Below are 18,912 nucleotides of genomic sequence, written 5' to 3'. Positions count from 1 at the left end.
ATTACGAATCAACTTAACGGCCTGCTCCCAGTTGGCTTGTTAGCTCAATTGGTAGAGCGCTGCACTAGCATCGCAGAGGTCAGTGGTTCGAGTCCCTTACAGGCCTGATTTTTTTTCAGGTCTGATTTTCGCTATTGCATAAATAGCGCTATCTACTGCGAGGATCGTGCATCATACGTATAGTTTGTTTAATTTTTTTTTTTCGTGAAACCAACTGTTAAGCTTGAAAAGTTCTTTTTAGGAAGTAACAACGAATGGATGTATTTAAGAAGGTAAGATTCGTCAAATAGCCGAGTTTTACCGCAAATAAAATGTTAAGCCTAACGGCCGTTTAAAAGCTCACCTGCTTTTTCTTTTCTCTTCAATTTTTCCATGTTATTTGTAAGACTATGTTACATGGCTTGATCTGCCAGTGGTCACTTATCCATCGTGTGGCATCGAAAAGTCGAGAACTTTTATGGACAGCATTGCAGAGACGTGTTTAATTAGTCTGATTTAAACTTTCCCTTTTGGCTGATCCAAAAACCATATTCCCTTAAGATTTTATTCTGAACTTCTTATGAAATGCGTAGGTTGTATATATTGTGCTTGTCCAGGATCAAAACTATTTACTTGAAATAACTTTAATGTCTTTAATACTTCTTGAAGAAGCCTGTGTGAATATTTCAAGACTTAGTTATGCTAATAAGGATATTAAAAATGTAACATAATGACTTAGTAAACTTTTAAAAAGTACTCAGACATGAGTTAGGACCCAACTGTAGGAAAATCTCACCTTGTCCTTCTGGTATTAAGGAAGCCAAAACGGCGAGAACGAAGCAGTAGAATACAAAGAGCATGTTTCCTAGAAAATGCCCGCTGTACTTGCGGCGAACAATTACGGCGAGTTTTTCAACCTTATGCCGGCGAAATATCAGACAAATTGAGAGAGCTGAGGTTTAATATGCGTTCAAATACACAACCTTCTCTGTTTAATTATAAGGTTGTCAGTGGTTGCCACAAATGAATAAGTTTCTCTGGGATGTAATTGGTTGGTGAAATTCGATTATACTTCATGCATATTGATGGCCTTCAATTTGAATTTTAGGTAAAGTTGTCCTTTATGTGTTTTTCTATTCTGGTTTAGTTATCTCTGTAGGGGTGCAATGTATGGCGATAAGTTACTTGAAAACGTTTTAACAAATATTTCTACGCTCTCCTTATCTACCCAAACTTGACCGCAAAATAAAGACGACCAAACCATCAACTAAACATGTAGAACTTTCATACAAAATCCTGAAGTAACACAGAAATTCTTCAGACGGTAGAAACTTGTTTGAAAGCCTCATCGACCTTTCGGTTCTATATAGTTCCTGGGATATCCCGTATATCCCTGACAGCATTATTTTTGAAAATAAAACATCTCAAGGAACTCAACGAATCGACGGTGAACAATCTTCGTTTTAATCAAACAGGATTGCATAAAATTTTTTTAAGAAAAATTTCTTGAAAACCACCTGTTTAGCTTGAGAAGCCCCGGCTCTTTAGGAAGTAACAGTGAATGGATTTATGTATATATGTATGTATGTATGTATGTATGTATGTATGACTTACAACAACAACAACAACAACAACATTGACTTTATTTTTTTTTAAAATGAAAGAAATAAAGGCTTTTGTAGCCCGCAGTTAGCAAAGCTATTCTAGGCGGGCTACCTAAACAGACACTGTATAGGCTCACACACACACACACACACGCACGCACACACACACGCAACAATGAAATAAATAAATAAATGAGCAAATAAAAATAAATAATAAATAATAGTAGTAAAATCATGTTAAAGGTTTTAACTGAGCCAGTCACACAAGGGAGTTTTTAACAGGTCAAAGAGAAAGCTAATCAGTTGAAATACAAATATAAGCTAGAAAGGTCAAGGTAGCGCAAGTCAACATTCATCTCCTCAATTTCAAGAATTTTCAAAAGCAAGTGAGTTAGCTCACGTTTAAAAGGTGCTTTCTTTAGCTTACGAATTTCAGGGGGGATGCCATTCCATATTTTCGCACCAACTCTAGAAAAGGAAAACAACTGATGATTTGTTCTCGCCTGTTTTATATAAAAGCTTCCAGCTACTGAGAAACGAGTAGAGTAGGAATGAACCTGTTCAGAGTGAGTAAAAAGTTCAGAAATATTGAGAGGAGCACAGCGATTTTTGATGTCATGTAACAGAGAGGCAACCAATTTGAAGTAAAGCATTTTTATCGGTAGAATTCCCGAACGACTAAAAAGAGGAGCACTGTGAGATGTATAATCGGAAAAGTGCATTAGACGAAGAACCCGCTTTTGTAAAATGACGATTTTGTTTAGATGAGTATTGGCGGCTTGGCCCCAAGCAACGAGGCCATAGGAAATATACGGTTCAATGAGCGAGCGGTAAATGTTTATAGGAGTAGTGAGCGGTACCAAGTGTCTTAGCCTTGCAACAATACCGATACCTTTGCTTATTTTCGTGGAAATGTAGTTAATATGATGCTTCCAGGAGAGATTACCGTCAATGAGAACACCTAGGTATTTAACATATGTCTTACGTTCAAGAGATACCAATTGCTTCGAGTTATTATCAAGTATTTTAAGGTTTACTTCTCGGTATAGTTTGTGTTGATAAGGATGAAAAATAACGAAATTAGATTTGGATACGTTAAGAGATAATTTATTTGAATTCAGCCATTCACACAACTTTAATATCTCTTCATTGACGACAACTTCAAGTTTCTTTAGATCTTTTTCTGCATATAGTAAATTGGTATCATCAGCAAATAGGTAAAAGTCAAACTTTTTAGAGGAACGATGCATGTCATTGACGTAAATTAAGAAAAGAAGCGGACCAAGTATAGAACCTTGAGGGACTCCACACACTATTCTCTCTTTGCTAGAGACAATAGAACCGATTTGGGTTGATTGCATCCTGACAGACAAGTATGATGAGAACCAGTCATTAATCAATCCTCTAATTCCATAATGATGTAATTTATGCAACAAAATCGAATGATCAACTGTGTCGAAGGCCTTTTTCAAGTTAATGAAAATGCCACAGGAATATAATTTTTTATCAATGTTGTTTTGAATTGTATTTAGAATATCCAGAATTGCATGTTGAGTTGAGCAGTTCTCTCTAAATCCATATTGCGATGTGAAAAATATATCATTTTTATTTATAAAAGAATTTAGGCGTTTGTACATTAGTTTTTCGAATATTCGATTAAACACGGACAGTAACGATATTGGGCGATAATTGTTTGGGTCAGTTTCATCATCCGCTTTATAAATTGGAATTACTACAGCATGCTTTAATTTGTGGGGATAGATACCAGTTGAAATGGACATGTTCATTAGTTCAGCTAGGGTATGAGATAAAGCTTGACGTGCGGACTTCAAAAGACGAACTGGACATGAATAAAGTCCGTAGGCTTTTTTTGATTGAGTACTCAAAATTTCCATTTCAATTTCAGTAGAAGTGACAGCGTCAAAGAAGAAAGAATTGGTGTAATTTGAATTCCCTAGGTAATCCTTAAAATCCCTGGTGGATAATGGTATGCTATTTGCAAGTTTAGGTCCGACAGATGCGAAATGATAATTCAGTGCATCAGCTATTTCTGATTGGTTTTGTGTTGTACCCCGGTTGTCTGGAAGCTGGAGCGACGATACGAGCTTAGTCTTTTTGTGCTTATTAATTAAAGTGTTAATCCCCTCCCAAGTTTTTTTCATATTATTTAGGTTGCTACTAAAATAGGATTGATAGTAAAGTCTTTTACTCTGGCGAGTAAGGCTTAAAATTGTGTTCCTGTACAACTTGTATGTAGCCGTGTCACCAGAGTAAAAGAGATCGTTCTTAATTTTTATTGATCTACGTAAACCTCTAGTTATCCACGGTTTAGATAGTTGCTTGGCCTTGCGTTTTGATACAAATTTGAGAGGAGCATGTCTATTAACAATTTTATTCAATCTGTTGTAGAACGAAGAAAAGCGTTTGTCAATAGAGCCATTAGAGATCAAACCGGTCCAGTCAGTTTGAGAAATGTCACTGATAAAGTTTTCTTCCGAGAATCTCGAATAGTCACGGATTTTAGTCCCCTGATAGCGAGATTTTAAAGATGGAGAATGGATGATGCAAAATTGAGAGTAGTGGTCACTTATATCTGAGACAATGTTGCCGCTGGAGAGTTTAAAGCCAATGCCGTTAACAAGAATATTGTCAATAAGTGTGGCAGAATTATTATGGACTCTTGTAGGCTTGTCAATTACTGGAAAAAAGGAGTAACTTTGCAGGGACAGCAGAAAGTTATGAGAAAAATCACAGGTTTCAGATTTGAGGAGATCAATGTTGAAGTCGCCCATGACATATATCGGTTTATTAGCAGAGCTTAGTCTTTCTATTGCCATATCGAAATACGTTTGAAATTGTTCAGGAGAAGTATGTTGCCTATAGATTACACCACATATAACATTTTTACCTATTAAAAATTCGAGTTCAATCCATAAGGCCTGGAAAGCCTCGTTAGAGGTTTTTTCGAGAACTGTGTAATTTAAACTGGCGTCAACATACATACCAACACCTCCACAAGAAAGAGGAGTTGGCACCTGTTCGAATTGGTAATTAGGTATATGTGGATTAAAGTCTATTCTGGCCGAGTTTGTAATTTTAGTTTCGGTTATTCCGATTACGCTGAAGTGGTAGTCTAGTTCATCCAGTAAATGTACTTGCAAATTTTCAAGGTTACGTCGAAGGCTTCGTACATTATTATGTAGAATTGAGAAAGATGTTTTGTTTTCATCTCGCATGAGATCGTTTTTAAACTTGCAAAAGCTATGTGGTGAGAAATATCGGCTTCGAATTTGTTGATTATTTAGGTTGCTATCAGGATTGACACTACTTTGAGTATTCAAACTAAAAATATCTAATTCATGGAGGCTACGGAGCTTATCTAAGTACTTTTTCGTTGGCAAGTTACTGTTCAGGCTATTATTGAACTGACCATGCGTTCGGATGATATCAACATTTGAGAAAGGAAGGTTTTTTAATAAAGATTTGTTTGCTCGGCAAACATATCTGTCACTTAGGACTACCATTGAGAGTTGTTATTACGAGATATATACTTAGCTTTGGTCTCCGTTTTCCAGACTGAGCAGATCACCAATATTCTTGATCTTGATGGCTCGAGACGTAGCATCTTTCCGTAAATAAACAAAGGAGCCCTTTGACCAACAGTACTGGTAATAATGCTGTTCTTTAAACTTCTTCGCCTCGAACAGGACTGTTTGCATTCGGGGTGACAAATGATCAAAAATTCTAACCGCGCTTAACGAGGCATCCTCAGGGAGTCCAACGGAAGCCGGGTCCAATTTGCATGCATCTTTACGATGATTCATGACGCTTTCTTTGGCTAAACGCCTGACAAATCTACAAACTATCGGCTTTGGCTTTCCATTGTTATTCCTGCTGGGAACACGATGGGCGGTGTCGATGTCATACATCGATAGATCAGCTCCCGTTTCTTTAAAAATGTTTAGGCAAAGCTTGCTTATCGAGGCTGCGGATTCATCTTGCAGCCTCTCAGGCACTCCCACAATTTTTACATTATACTGGAAACTATGTTCTTGAATTTCGTCAATAGCATTTCCAATAATATCTACCTTGGCTTTCAGCTCTTCGAGTTTGGTGCTTAGTCGCTGGAGTTCGTCTTTGGCCATGCCGCTAAAGAGATGGAAGTCGTCGTATTTCTTGCTCAAGAACTCTACACATTGGGCACCTTCTTCGCTGGGCAGAACTTCTTCGCTTCTCTCGCTATGTCGCTGTATCAACTCCTTCAATCTAGCTACCTCGTCCGACATTGACGATAGTTGCGCTTTAAGTATGTTATTCTCCTTCTTCAAAGCCGCAACTGACCCAGGCATTGCACAAAGGTTAAACGAAAGGACACACACAAAAAAATACAGAATACAAAAATAAGAAAAAGCAAAGAATATAAAGAAACTTAGCGGAGCTCAAAAATCACAACCGTCTTGACCAACATCCGCTGACCAAAAATGTATGTATGTATGTATGTAGGTATGTGAAGTGAAATTGTGTTCCAAGCTTAGTTTCTTTTCTCCAGAGGCAAAGTTTCAATCCACAAAGTCCTCAGATTTTACCAACAGCCAAGTATTAATACAAATAACACGTTTAAGCCCAAAGTTAAAAGCATTGGTGCTTTTCCTTTTCTCTATAATTTTTCTCTTCAGGCAGGGTTTGAAAATTAAAAATTTTTCACGAAACGTTAGTTCGTTTGTAGTGACGATACAAAGGACCTCCAGTGATAATTTCGCTATCACGTGGCATCGAGAATTTTAAAACGTGCATGGACAGCGTTGTAGAGACGTGATTAATCATTCTACAGCATACTCTCTTTTGGCTACTCCAAAAATCATGTTTCCCATATTCTTCATCTTGTTGCTCGCAAATAATTTGTTGTAAAATGAATTCGGCAAATGTTGAACGTACTGTAAAATTTGAATAAAGGCTGATAGTTTCGAAAGAAACTGCTTGGGGCTGCGTCGGTGGGGGTAACGAATAATTTGGATATATCAACAAAGTTGAAATGGTAAATTGGCTACCTTAAGTGGCCAATGTACTGGTGGCCAATTTACCATTTCAACTTTGTAAAATTTGAAGGTTATTTCATACCATCCAAAGGAGAAAACTATTTGTCATGATTGGAGTAATTTGTTATACCTAGCAACACTGGAAGTTTGTGTGAATATTTCAAGGCTTTGTTATGTTAATAAGGATAATAATAATCTATAATAATAAATTTTTAAATAGTACTCAGACTTGAACCAGGACATAATTATAGCAAAATCTTACTTTTCCTTCTGCAGGTATAAGAGAAGCCAAAACGGCGAGAACGAAGCAGTAGAATGCAAAGAGCATGTTCCCAGAAAATGCCCGTTATAATTTTCTCGAGTCAGGCAATTCGAGCTAGCTGAAGTTTAATCTGCGCTCAAATACAGCTCATTCTTTCTTTATTTATAAAGTTGTCAAGGGTCATTCTTATGACTCTTACTCCTTGGTATGTTGAGTTGGAGAACCCAATGCAGCCGTTTTTAGCGTTCAGCGCGCTAAAATTTATTTGTATTTTCGATCAAATTGTGAGGAAATATGCTTAGTAATGTTAGATTGTAGTTGTACCTTTTTATTCAGCGGTCGCCACATGTACCTGTTCAGACACACAAGGTACTCGAATACCATACCGTAAAAACGACATTTGGTAAATTCTCGCTAGTGGAACTTGAAGTTTTTTTTAATCTTTTCTTCTTTGGAAGCTTTGCTAACATGGTCTGTGTATAGAGATTACTCCCTGGAAAATCCGCTTTTACGTTTACGTTTACGTTTTTATTTGGGCAATTATCAACTTTCATTACAATAACGTACAAACATTTCAGCCAAGTGACAGACAACTCTACACAAAAATCATTCGAGAAGGAGGAAACGCAGAATGACCAGAAACTGGAGACAGAAACAACACGAGAGACTGCATTAATGACATTTTCCAAACTGCGAGCTTAGAACACGCGTTCTTGCAAAATCGAGGATCCAGAATGCACAATGGTAAGGACCTTAAAATGAATAATTTTTTCGCTTTATACGTATTATGGGCGGCAACATCAGTCGCAAAAACCGATATCGCGCAAATCGCGAAGCGATGGTTCCGATATCGGTTTTCAAGTATAAAAACAAACAATATTACTGCTCTTTTCTTTTTTTCTTATTGTTATTCAGTTGAGCGACTCAAGGAAAATCTATTAATCGACTTGTGAATTCCACGTTAAATTGCGCTTGAAAATCGATATCGATAGCGATTTTGTGTGCAATTTAACACGGAACTCACCTGCCTGTAAGGAAATTGTGAATTGCCAAATGCGACGGTGATGTCGGTTTTGATTAGTCTCAGCCAATGGGTCCGTGATTTTAGTCTCTGACTCTTTACAATTGTCCGCTTTGCTTTCTTATGATGGGATTTTTTCCTTGCATGTTGGTGCGAGATTACCTGAGTAAATCCTTGGATGCAAACGTCATAATTGGGTTACAACATTGGTGACTTTTTTTCTGACGTCAAGTCGAGCTCAAACAAAATTCCTAACTTTGTGTTTGGTGAATATAAACCAAAATAACTTATCCTACAAGATATATCAAAAAGAATAGCCAAACTATGTTTTCTTTTTTATTTTGTCCAGGTTATGCATAGCCAATATTGATCCCTTCACCATGGTCATGCCCACGTCTAAAACAGCTTATGTCGTGATTACCACTGTGCTCATAACACTCGTTGCTGTGGCCATCGCAGGAAATACACTGGTTTGTTTGATTGTAAAAAAAATATCGCCAGAGGAGGTGTGCATTTGGTTTTTTACTTCACTTTTTGTAAATGGTATTGAACATTTTGAATCACTTGTTTTACTCCTATGTGCCTCCCTTATGCTCCTGGTCGTTCCATGAGGGTAGCAAAGGGTGTGTACGACGTATAACTATAAGGCCAAAATTAATATATGACGCGTAAATACTAATACAGAAAGTAGTGCGCGATTCCAGAATTTATGAACCAGCATAAAGCGTTGTTTGTCTCTTGAAATAATTATATGACTTGTGAAAACCTCAAGATTTCTCTGAAAATCTTGTAAGCAGGATGAGAGTTTTGAAGTTTTTCCTTTATAATTTTATGCACTAAGAAAATAACAATCATACATTCATACACACTAAACAAGAAAAGAACAAGCAAGCAGCCAGGGAGCAAAGAAAAGAGAATTGGTAACGGAGTAAAAGTAAAAGGAAAATGTTCAATTGTCCTAGGAGGAATTACTGACATAGTAAGACAATGTTCTTCCCGATTTATTTAACCACCGCGACGGTGATGCGCATTTCTAAAGGCTGTGCGATTCAGAGAATGACAACATCAGAAGTCTTCCTGTAGACTAATGGCAAATGCGGGTTCTAAAGTCGAAGGTCACCTAAAAGTGAATCACAGAATAGGAAAAGAGAGCATGTGAACAAGCTACGATGAAATCTGGACTATGAGATCCTCCGAGACTTGGTGGACGCCCTGTATCAAAATATTTACTATAGTAACAAAACCAGTAATTGTGGATTTCTCCATACAAGGTGGACGCGAATATCAGAATGAAGCCCTTCTGTTGATGATAGAATGTAAGAGAGTCAGACGTGTCCCTCACACAGTTAGCCCAATGGATAATGCGCTGGACTGTTGTGCGGAAGGTCGAGGGTTCGAGGCCCGGCCGGACCAACACTCAAGGTCTTAAAATAATTGAGAAGAATTTGCTACCTTTCTGTAACATCAAGAAAGGGTTAGATATTCTATTCTTCTCGGATAGGGACGAATAAATGGAGGTCCCGTCTCCTACAGGGTTGGGGGTAGGAGACGTTAATTTCCCACGCACGAGATTAATGTGTGATGGATGTCCTTCCCTGGGGTGGGATTGGGTGGGTTTACTGGACCTGCAGTAACTGGTGCAAGCTGTTGCGGTGTCCCTGCCTGTCGGCGAATATAATAAATTAAATTATACGTTCAACTACAAAATTCAAAAGGCAAGATGTAGCCACTCTTTCTGCAACCATATCTATTAGAATCTTATGAAGTTTGTTAGTAGTCTCTCATAAACAGAGCCTGTAGAAGGGGCTCAAAATCATTAAATTTAACTAATCAATTGGATAGCAACTGATTCTTAGATTGAGAATCTAACCTTGTTTTCATTACGTTAATTATAATTACTAAAAACCTGTAATCTATTGATTGAAACTAGGAAGGGTTTCAAAACTGTTCCACTGAAATTTACTTTGGCTTCTGTCCTCTTTTTTCAAGTTTGCTTTCTTGACATGTCGATGTTTTTGTACGTTCCGCTCTCTTTCTTTGACTTCCTTCCTATAATTATATGCGCCTTACGAAGTCATTTGTCTAAGTAAATTTTTTTAAAACTACTCCCTTTCAATTCAAACAAGTGAGACTTTCTGAGTTATCTTTTAAAATATGGGTAAAAATGGTTCGGTAATGTGGTGAAGTTTAAATTCTAGGAATGGTCATAGGTGGGTTTTTATCAGTAAATAGAAAATAGATTAGCTGTATTTGCCAGCAGCAAAGGGGAAAGATTGTACAGAACTCAATAAAATCTTAACACATGTCAAATTCGATAACACTTTATGGGAAAAACCCTCTTTTTGGTGAATCATATCTTGAACTGTTCCCTTTTGTAATTGAAGGGGTTGTAATTGTAATTGTAACTGATCATTCTCCAGTGGTACCAGAAACTTATTGAAGGCAAAGATAAAACGGATGTTGATCTGTGATGATCCCACAATGCCACGGATTCATGCCGCTAAAAACCCCAGATGATTCAACTTAACAACCAACAAATAACATCGACACCCATGTAATCAATCCATTAAAATGTTTCTTAGAAGGAAAATGACGTCATGCCAAAAAGGATGAAAGTCAGAGGTCCACTGATCCATACTTAGCACAGCATTCGATCTGCCAATTCTTGGTTTCGTAGGCTACTTTCCCTCTAGTTCCCTCAAATCCCAGTTTGATTTCAAAGCAGCACGAGATCATGTACCTAAGGTGCAACTTAATAAAGAAGACTAAGACTACTATGTCCTAAAAATATATACGCCATAGTGACTCGTTCTAAAGTTTTCTTAACTCTCATGCCGGAGGAATATCTCTTATCAAAGGGTCATCTCCGAGGGAAAGATCTTTCACTTTTTGAATGCTGGACGGCTGATTATTTTCAACACCATTTTGTCAACACGACAAGGGAGTGATTTGAGAACGTGTACTACACGTGTACTACCCGGTTTACAATCCGCTGACCAATTTCCATGGCCACTCAATGACCAACTGAGTCATACACGAGTCTTGGGCGTGGCCATAATAACGCTTTTAATCCGCAACTGTACAATGTTGAGAAGGTTGAGAGGGTAGGTTTGGAGAAGGGATTGAGGGATGGAAAAATCAACACTGAAAGATAAACTGTGATGGTGAGATCGACAAATAATTGTCAAGATTCTCACATTTCCGGTAGTATATATCTCCATGTTCTTTCCCAAAAAAAAATTGCTCTCGATTAATGTGGCTTCACAAAGAAAGACAAACTAACAAACAAAAAGCAAGTACTGACAACCAGAAATAAATTTATTGACATTCCTAAAATGAATGTGGAATTCAGGGGAACTGATTGCTTTTTTTCTCTAACTGCAAATGAAGCTAATCGCAACAAAAATACAATCTACCTCATGCAGGTAAAAATTCAGTCAGCCCAAGAGAGCGGAAAGAAACAAAGATACTGAATCACGTTGGTTCTATGGTAAATGAAAATCTGTTTTGATTTTGAGAAAAACAAATTGATCGCAAACTGATAGTATAGCTTCACACGCAATTGAAAACAGTTCTTCGACAAATAACTTTTCAGTAAAACCATACAACTTTCCGAGCCTCATGACACGAAAGGGAGAATGCACCCCCATCCCCTTTTGTGAGAGTTTCCTTTTTGCATAGATTGAAGTCCCGCTCTCTGTACTGCCGTGTACACTTCACTGGATAAATGTGATAATCACTCTACCATGTCCATCGCTATTATAACAACATTCATTTTGCTGACTTGTTCCATTACTAAAAGATCCCCCCCCCCCCCCACAGGAAAACTTTTCATCAGCTGCTCCACCATTTCCCCCAGAGTAACCTCCACCGCCGCCAGCTCCATTGTTGCGTCCGCGCAAACCACCGCCACCTCCGAACCCACCCTTGGCACGTCCTCCTACTCCTCCTTGAAGATATCCTTGACCTCCTTCACCATTTACGCTCGTAGAATGATCTTGTCCCTTATTATAGAAGCCAGCACCACCTCCACCTACAAAACGAAAACATGATGAGTACCTCTCTTATAAAAAGCAACATTTTCATTATAAACTAAAAAATAATTACACAAAATCATTAAATATTGTAGCCATGCAAAAGCTTATGAGGAATAGTCAGCGTTAAAATTTTGCATTTCACAATTTTTTAAAACTAAACTAGTGGGCAACACTCTGAGAACAGTAGTTGTAAAACTTCTTTATTCTTCGACGCGTTTCGTCTAACTGTCGTAGACTTCCTCAGGGAGTTTTACAAGTTAACACTAAACGCCTGTTTTTATAAGCCATAGTTAGCAACGATTACGTGGGCCAATGACCATAAAGGCTTGGCCGGACTTACGAACAGGAAAAGGCGAAGTTGACAAAAATTGGAAACTGTTTTAGGCGACGTGAGAAAAAATATTTTCGGAGCCACAGTTTTAGCTAGTTGAGTGCTACGAGCTTAAGTTTAAAAAGTTGTTGTATTTAATCCAAAATCGCTGTTAGTTAATATGAAGGTCTTGCCAGTTGTTCTATTATTATCTCATACACGAGAAATTGAAATAACGCGATGATAGTGCATATTGACGGATCGATGGTGAGCAGTAAATAAGTTGAGTAGGATTTTTAGAGACTGAACGAACGAAACTCAGTTGAACTTTAGATATTTATAGAGGTGCCACTACATATGTTGTTAACTAGAAGAGAAAAATAAATCAAAATTTAGGATTAATAATTCCAATAGAGATCTGATTAATTTTATTTTCGTCTTACTGTCCCAATGAATTGAATATACTAATGGATTTTTCTTCTTTCTCCGCTTACCTGATCTTTTACCAGTGGTATTTCCTCCACTTCCACTGCTTCCTCCTGTCCCCAGCGTCGAGTTGTATCCTGCATTCCCTGTTGTATTAATGGACGCATCACATCCTGGATGTTGTTCTGACATGTTTCTAACTCCCCCTCCTCCTCCAGCAATGATCAAAGGCGTGTTGTTTCTTTTCACCACAAATGTACCTCCACCACCTCCGGCAGTTTTTGGGTTGGCATTTCCTCTTCTCCCTTTTTGACCAACAAGTACAAAGATACTCTCATCTTTGGTCAAATTAAAATTTCCAATCATCCTTGCTCCTCTTCCTCCGTTGTTGATGTCACTGTCCTCACCGTACCCCCCTGAGGCTCCTATTGCTTCCATTCTGTATTCGCCAGTGCGTGGCACAGTCCAGAGTTGAGTACCGTTGGATACCGTAACTTGTCCGCTATGATCCTGATCTGTGTAGTGACTACCGATTGAGTCTGGACCCTGAGATCCATTCTGACCCAGGTTTGTAAACACAGCTGTAAATTCTATATAATAGACGTGAAATAAAATGACTGTTACGATGTTAGTTCGAAATTTTTCAAATTTTCTTCGTCACTTCAGTGTTGCCATTACAATGGAAATGTTCTTATAGTAACGTAAATTATTGGATCACACTGGAACGGAAACGTCAGTCACTTGGAGTGTTCGAATTTTGTCGTGCTGTGCTATTTTCTAAAGCCTGCTCACCATTGTATTTTTAGAAACTAGAAACCTTTGATAGTCGGGTATTGACTGACTTCACTGCATTTGAGGATTACATTCGACAATAAGATATCTGAAACAAAATTGTGTTTTTGAACAGACACATGCTACTTTCATAAACTGTAGAACTCAGCTGTCACTGAATTTTGTTGTTGGGAGATCTAAAACTCCCAGGAGAGGACGAAGTTTCTTTCCCATTCCCATAAATTGAGTCGTTTTTCTCGTCAATTTATTCAAGATCGTTGTTCGGCGATCACAGGTGATGGTGAAAGGAAGAGAGTGAAGAATAAAGGAATTCCTTATGACAAAAGCTGATAAGTCAATTGAGTAATGCCCTGCGGAGCAATTTTCAAATGACTGGAATAAGTTATCGGGGATTTCATTGACGTTGCCTTACTTCGCCCTGTTATTGGTCCATAGAAATCGCGCCGTTGAGATAACACACAGCGAATAATATCCGAGCGCTTGTGTTTGAACTGGAAATGAAATATCATCTAGTATAAATTGATCTTTTCAAGAGGTACCACGCGGGCGATATTGTCATGAAGGCCTTACCTTGTACACAGCCATATAGTTCAACCCCCATTGATATCCAGTTCTGCCACTCTACTGGTTTAAAACGAATGTAACGCGCAGTGATTGGTGGGTTAAGGTCGTGATAAACTACGGTATTCTGATCTGTGTTTCCATGAAAAACCTTTCCATCAACAACATAAAACATAAAAGCCTTTCAATTAAATCTTTAATGTAAGTGCATGACTGTTGACTTCCTTCAGTATAATAGTTACAAGGCTCCCTCGGTCGTATCGGGGGGCGCTGTTATAGAAGAGGTCTCGTCGTTCAAGCTCTTAGGCGTCACCTTGTCCAATGACCTTTCCTGGGGGACGCATGTTGACCACCTGCTGAAGAAGGCTAACAGACGGTTGTTTGCTTTAAGGCAGCTCAGGAGAAGTTCTGTCCCAGCGGAAGATATCGTCTACATCTATTGCTGCCTAATATGTTCTATACTTGAGTACGCCTCTAGTGCATTTGCCAATTTACCCTCCTACTTATCTAAGACCTTACAGTCAGTGCAGAGGCGTGCTCTCGCTATTATTTGGCCAGGTCATTCGTACTCAGATACCCTAATGCTAGCCGGTAATAAGTCGTATTCATAATGACAACCCCCTTTATACTGCAATGTATGCCGACGTTCGTAAATCTACAATTTAAGATCAAATCGTACTCACTATCACTCAAAAACGTCCACCGATCGTTTTAAGAACTTTGTGACAGTGAAATACTTGTCAGTTTAATCATACTCGCTTTTTCTATAATAAACATTATTATCATTCTACTATTATTATTTTTATGTACATGCTGTTTTCACTTGTATGTAGTTTAATGCATTTTGTACAGTTTTCCCCCTTTTTTCTCCTATAATTCTTCATAATATTATAAACCTGTAATTCAGCATTCTCTGCAAGAGGTTTGAATAAACGATATTATCATTATTATTATTACTATTATTATTATAATAATAAAGGCTATATCATGAATATCAGTTATTACGATGTAAAAACAGACCTCTCACTTATTCATGTACCATTCTTCTAGGCGTTCCCCTCGGGGGCCTCGACGTTTCATATCATTTGCGGTGCATATTGCAAAGACTCTGCTAATGATGATCAAAAAAAAATTATTTTCCTGCTTATATTAAACGGAAATCACGCGATACACGATAAATCAATTCTACCTTCGTAATGTTTTGTCCTGGGACTGTATAATTGTAGAACCTTCCTGTATTGTTGCCATACTGCAGATTGTACTTCGTAACCCACTCCCTCTGGTGTCCATTACTACCTTGTGTTGCCACACGTATCACTTTTGTGTGCAGAACAACCAGATCAGCTTGGAGCAATTGATCCGTATCATTGCTTGCAGCTGCCCAAGATTCCACTTTGTTAGGATGCACGAAGTAAAGTCTACCCTGCGCGGCAGAATGATTGGAATCTCTCTCTGAGGAGGCGCTTAACTGTCCATCAGAGATTTCACCGCTTTGCATACCGAGAAATCTTCCACATTCTGTTTTGGAAAGGTTTATAGACGATTTGCAAAGCAGCTATAGGATAACCCAATAATTAATTAAGTGTAGTTTATATTAAGCTAAAACTATCTTTAACATAATTCCAGAAACTTTCAACGAAATGAAGAACCTTAAAGAACTCCTATGATCAGATCAACTGTGGCGCGGAGTCCTTTACTGTCTATCAGACAAATTGAGACAGCTGAAGTTTAATATGCGTTCAAATACACAACCTTCTCTGTTTAATTATGGGGTTGTTAGTGGTTGCCACAATTGAATAAGTTTCTCTGGGATGTAGTTGGTTGGTGAAATTCGATTATACTTAATGCATATCGGTGACCTTCAATTTAATTTTAGGGAAAGTTGTCCTTTATGTGTTTATCTATTCTGGCTTAATTGTCTCTGTAGGGATGCAATGTATGGCGATAAGTTACTTGAAAACGTTTTAACAAATATTTCTACGCTCTCCTTATCTACCCAAACTTGACCGCAAAATAAAGACGACCAAACCATCATAACTAAACACCTAGGACTTTCATACAAAATCCAGAAGTAACACAGAAATTCTTCAGACGGTAGAAACTTGTTTGAAAGGATCATTGGCCTTTCGGTTCTATATAGTTCCTAGCATATCCCGTATATCCCTGACAGCATTATTTTTGCAAATAAACCATCTCAAGGAACTCAACGAATCGACGGTGAACAATCTCCGTTTTAATCAAACAGGTACAAAAATTAAAACACTTTGATTACAACATGCAAATATCTTTTTCTTGCAAAACAATGAAACAAAAATATGAATTAACAAACTCGCTTGTTCTAATGTTAACTTAATGTTGTAAAAGAGTGCCTCCATACATTGAAAGAAACCTACGGAATCAAGTGGCATTATGCTCCCAAATTTACTTTTTCAGGTCAACAAGTTATGCAAATACTGTAAAATGCAATGAAAGCACCAGTCCCTATAGAAATTTCTGTACTGTTTTTTTTAAAGGCCTACTTGAAAACTATTGAAGCCTTTTAAAATAAACCACATGAAGGCATAAAATGTTAAACTCGATGTGAGGGGTTGTAACTTCAAGCTACTGCAAATTGTAGGGATAGTAGTGTCAGAATGTTTTGGTGCAATTGGTTTTAATTATTTTTTTTACAATTTATTATTATCAGGATAGTAGGTGACAACATTGATTACGAACTTCATGCACGGATTCAAACAAAAGAGCATGGCAACCAGTCAATCCACTGGACACACCAGTATGCCATACGCGACAGTGCAATTGATCCCCTGCTAGACAACATCAAGCCCCAGAAAAGCCTGGATGAATTACAGCTGGTAGAGCTCCTCCCAACACCTGATGTTCAGGCAAGACTAAGACGGTCATGGGCAATTTTAGTCAGTCGTGTTGTGACCAAACACCTGAAAGAATTCCAGTTCTTAAGGAGAGTAGTTATTAACCACATACCCCATCCATTCTCTTCAGAAGCATCCAAGATGTCTGAAATAGTAATTAATTTGTTTTTCCTATTCTAGGTAGTTGTCCTCTATTTCAGAATTATAACAATCAACATGAGACAATGACAAATAAAAATCAAACTGATTCAAAATTAGTTAGACCAAAGATAAAGTTAAAACACAGAACATACACCTTCAAAATTCACTTACAGCCAGTTTTAACGTCTTGTTAAAAGAGTTCAGTACATTGTTTTGTTCTAATAATAACAACAATAATAATAATAACACGAATGTTTATACAGTATAACCTATCAGTTCTAATAGAACTGTTATCAAAAGGTTCCTCTAGTTAACACACAAATAATTAAGAACAAAATAACACTACTTTCATAAAATTTGATCTATAAGGTTTAATTATGTTTTTTGGAACAGTTTATCTGGATTATTTTGTATTTTTATTTTTCATTCCTTTTCTGTAGTGCTGTCTTGGTATGGAATTCTTCAATCCAAATGTAGCAGGTGATATGGCACAGCTATTAATTAAGAATCAAGAAAAATATGTTCCATGTTGTAGAGAAGGGGATTCAAAGAAGGTTTTGACACCTATTCCTTTTCATGGAGATCAGTTGTTTGAAGAGAGAGCGAGGAATGTAATTGGAACATTCCAGGATGGAGACAATGGATTTGACCGCCTTGAAGGTGTTCATCCTGAATTTGCTGACTGGCATGCTAAAGTAAACTTATATGAGGTATGTCTGTATCTATTCAAGCATCAAAAGTAAGAGTAAGAATTTTAACTTAGAGATAAAACCCTTAGCTTCACACAGGTTGTTGGCCTATGCAATATTTGTAGCAAGTAACTTCTTTCCAAATTTCATTAGCATATCCCAGGTACTAAATAGGCAAACATGCAAAATGATTGGCTTTGGTAGAATGCTTGATCTTTTGGTCAGCCTTGAAGTTGAAAAAATATTAAACAAACTATTGTTTTCATTTATATCATGTTTAATAGATTGGTTACTGGGTTTTGAGAAAACAGTTAGATGGTTTGCTCTTGGTTTGAATCCACTTCAAAGGTTCACTTGGGGCTTGACCCTCTATCAAGTGGCAGTCAGTAGAAACATCAAGGTTGCTGTCTTGTTGAGGCCAGCATTCGGATTTTTCATTTTTGTGTTATCATACTCTGAGGATTACTTATCGAATAATTAGTTGGTTTTTTTTTTTGTAGATGGAGTTTGAAATGTTTTATAAATCAGATTCAGGAAGTGAGCTTGGAACCACCAAAGCTAGTATGAACCGCACCCGCAAGACAAATGCATCAGCTGGTCCTAAGAAGAAATACAATAGTATAAGGAGTTCCACCAGTGCGAGGTTGAAGGTCATATCTGTGCTGCCTTTGCTGAAATGTCAGGAATGGCCAAAGCAGATGGTATTATTCCTATATTTTTTTCCAATGTTTATTTTTCAGTCAATTTCTAGCTCCCAAAATATGCAGATTATCAGGCTAGATAAATAATGTTAGTGTTTCCTTATCTAACCCTCCCCAATATTTATTATAATTTTAGTAATTGAACTGATACTCACATGACACAAAATTGTTTGTTTTGTACAATACAACAGTAGTACAATTAGGAAATTAACATTATTTTAAATCATGAGTTGTAAATTAATATTATTTTCAGACAAACCAAACTACATTTTGCCTGATGGTTCTGTATGTAATGCAACGCAAGGAGAGTGGTTGCTAAATCTTTGTAAAACATTCATTGAGGAATATGTCTTCGGTTCTGAAAATATTGAATGCCTGGTTCAGCAAACCCACGAGTTGGAACTGGCATCACTTGGACATTATGAGTGCAGAGTAGAGGGATGTCATAAAGTCTTTGTTTATCACTCTGGAAGAGTTAGGTGA

The 18,912-nt window shown here is 37.5% G+C and overlaps 3 protein-coding genes, 1 non-coding gene and 1 pseudogene across 4 annotated transcripts in view; 2 read left to right on the top strand and 3 right to left on the bottom strand.

Annotated features, from left to right (window-relative positions):
• Positions 1 to 975, bottom strand: part of LOC148721293 (uncharacterized) — a 40,799-nt gene extending 39,824 nt beyond the window's left edge. Inside the window, exon 1 of the mRNA XM_088736120.1 lies at positions 776 to 975. Coding sequence (XP_088592246.1) covers positions 776 to 839 — 64 coding nt within the window. The 5' untranslated portion in view covers positions 840 to 975. The remainder of the gene's footprint in view (positions 1 to 775) is intronic.
• Trnaa-agc (transfer RNA alanine (anticodon AGC)) lies at positions 34 to 106 on the top strand. Its single transcript has one exon. It is a non-coding gene; the product is annotated as a tRNA-Ala (tRNA).
• Positions 976 to 4,227: 3,252 nt separating the features above from the next.
• Positions 4,228 to 6,062, bottom strand: LOC148721292 (uncharacterized). The gene has a single exon (XM_088735917.1). The coding sequence runs from the start codon at positions 5,930 to 5,932 to the stop codon at positions 5,135 to 5,137; it is 798 nt and encodes a 265-aa protein (XP_088592043.1). The 5' UTR covers positions 5,933 to 6,062; the 3' UTR covers positions 4,228 to 5,134.
• Positions 6,063 to 11,217: 5,155 nt separating this feature from the next.
• LOC148721291 (uncharacterized) lies at positions 11,218 to 15,526 on the bottom strand. The gene is made up of 4 exons (XM_088735913.1): positions 15,218 to 15,526; positions 14,038 to 14,179; positions 12,744 to 13,265; positions 11,218 to 11,935 (listed from the first exon to the last, which is right to left on the bottom strand). Exons 1-4 carry the CDS (start codon positions 15,524 to 15,526, stop codon positions 11,619 to 11,621), a joined length of 1,290 nt encoding a protein of 429 aa, XP_088592039.1. The 3' UTR covers positions 11,218 to 11,618.
• Positions 15,527 to 16,594: 1,068 nt separating this feature from the next.
• LOC148721290 (uncharacterized) lies at positions 16,595 to 18,912 on the top strand (annotated as a pseudogene).

This window comes from Stylophora pistillata, chromosome 10, assembly GCF_964205215.1.
Source record: "Stylophora pistillata chromosome 10, jaStyPist1.2, whole genome shotgun sequence".
NCBI lineage: Eukaryota > Metazoa > Cnidaria > Anthozoa > Scleractinia > Pocilloporidae > Stylophora > Stylophora pistillata.
Note: the sequence above shows the minus strand (reverse complement) of the source record. Positions and strands in the feature narration are given on the sequence as shown.

What these genes read in the sequence shown, in the direction of transcription:
- LOC148721292 (XM_088735917.1), bottom strand. Translation starts at nt 5,932, where the DNA reads ATGCCTGGGTCAGTTGCGGCTTTGAAGAAGGAGAATAACATACTTAAA.
- LOC148721291 (XM_088735913.1), bottom strand. Translation starts at nt 15,526, where the DNA reads ATGCAAAGCGGTGAAATCTCTGATGGACAGTTAAGCGCCTCCTCAGAG. An exon ending in ACTATATGGCTGTGTACAAG is followed by an intron (nt 13,266 to 14,037) that starts GTAAGGCCTTCA and finishes TCTATTATATAG; the next exon opens with AATTTACAGCTGTGTTTACA. An exon ending in TACCACTGGTAAAAGATCAG is followed by an intron (nt 11,936 to 12,743) that starts GTAAGCGGAGAA and finishes TTCGTTTTGTAG; the next exon opens with GTGGAGGTGGTGCTGGCTTC.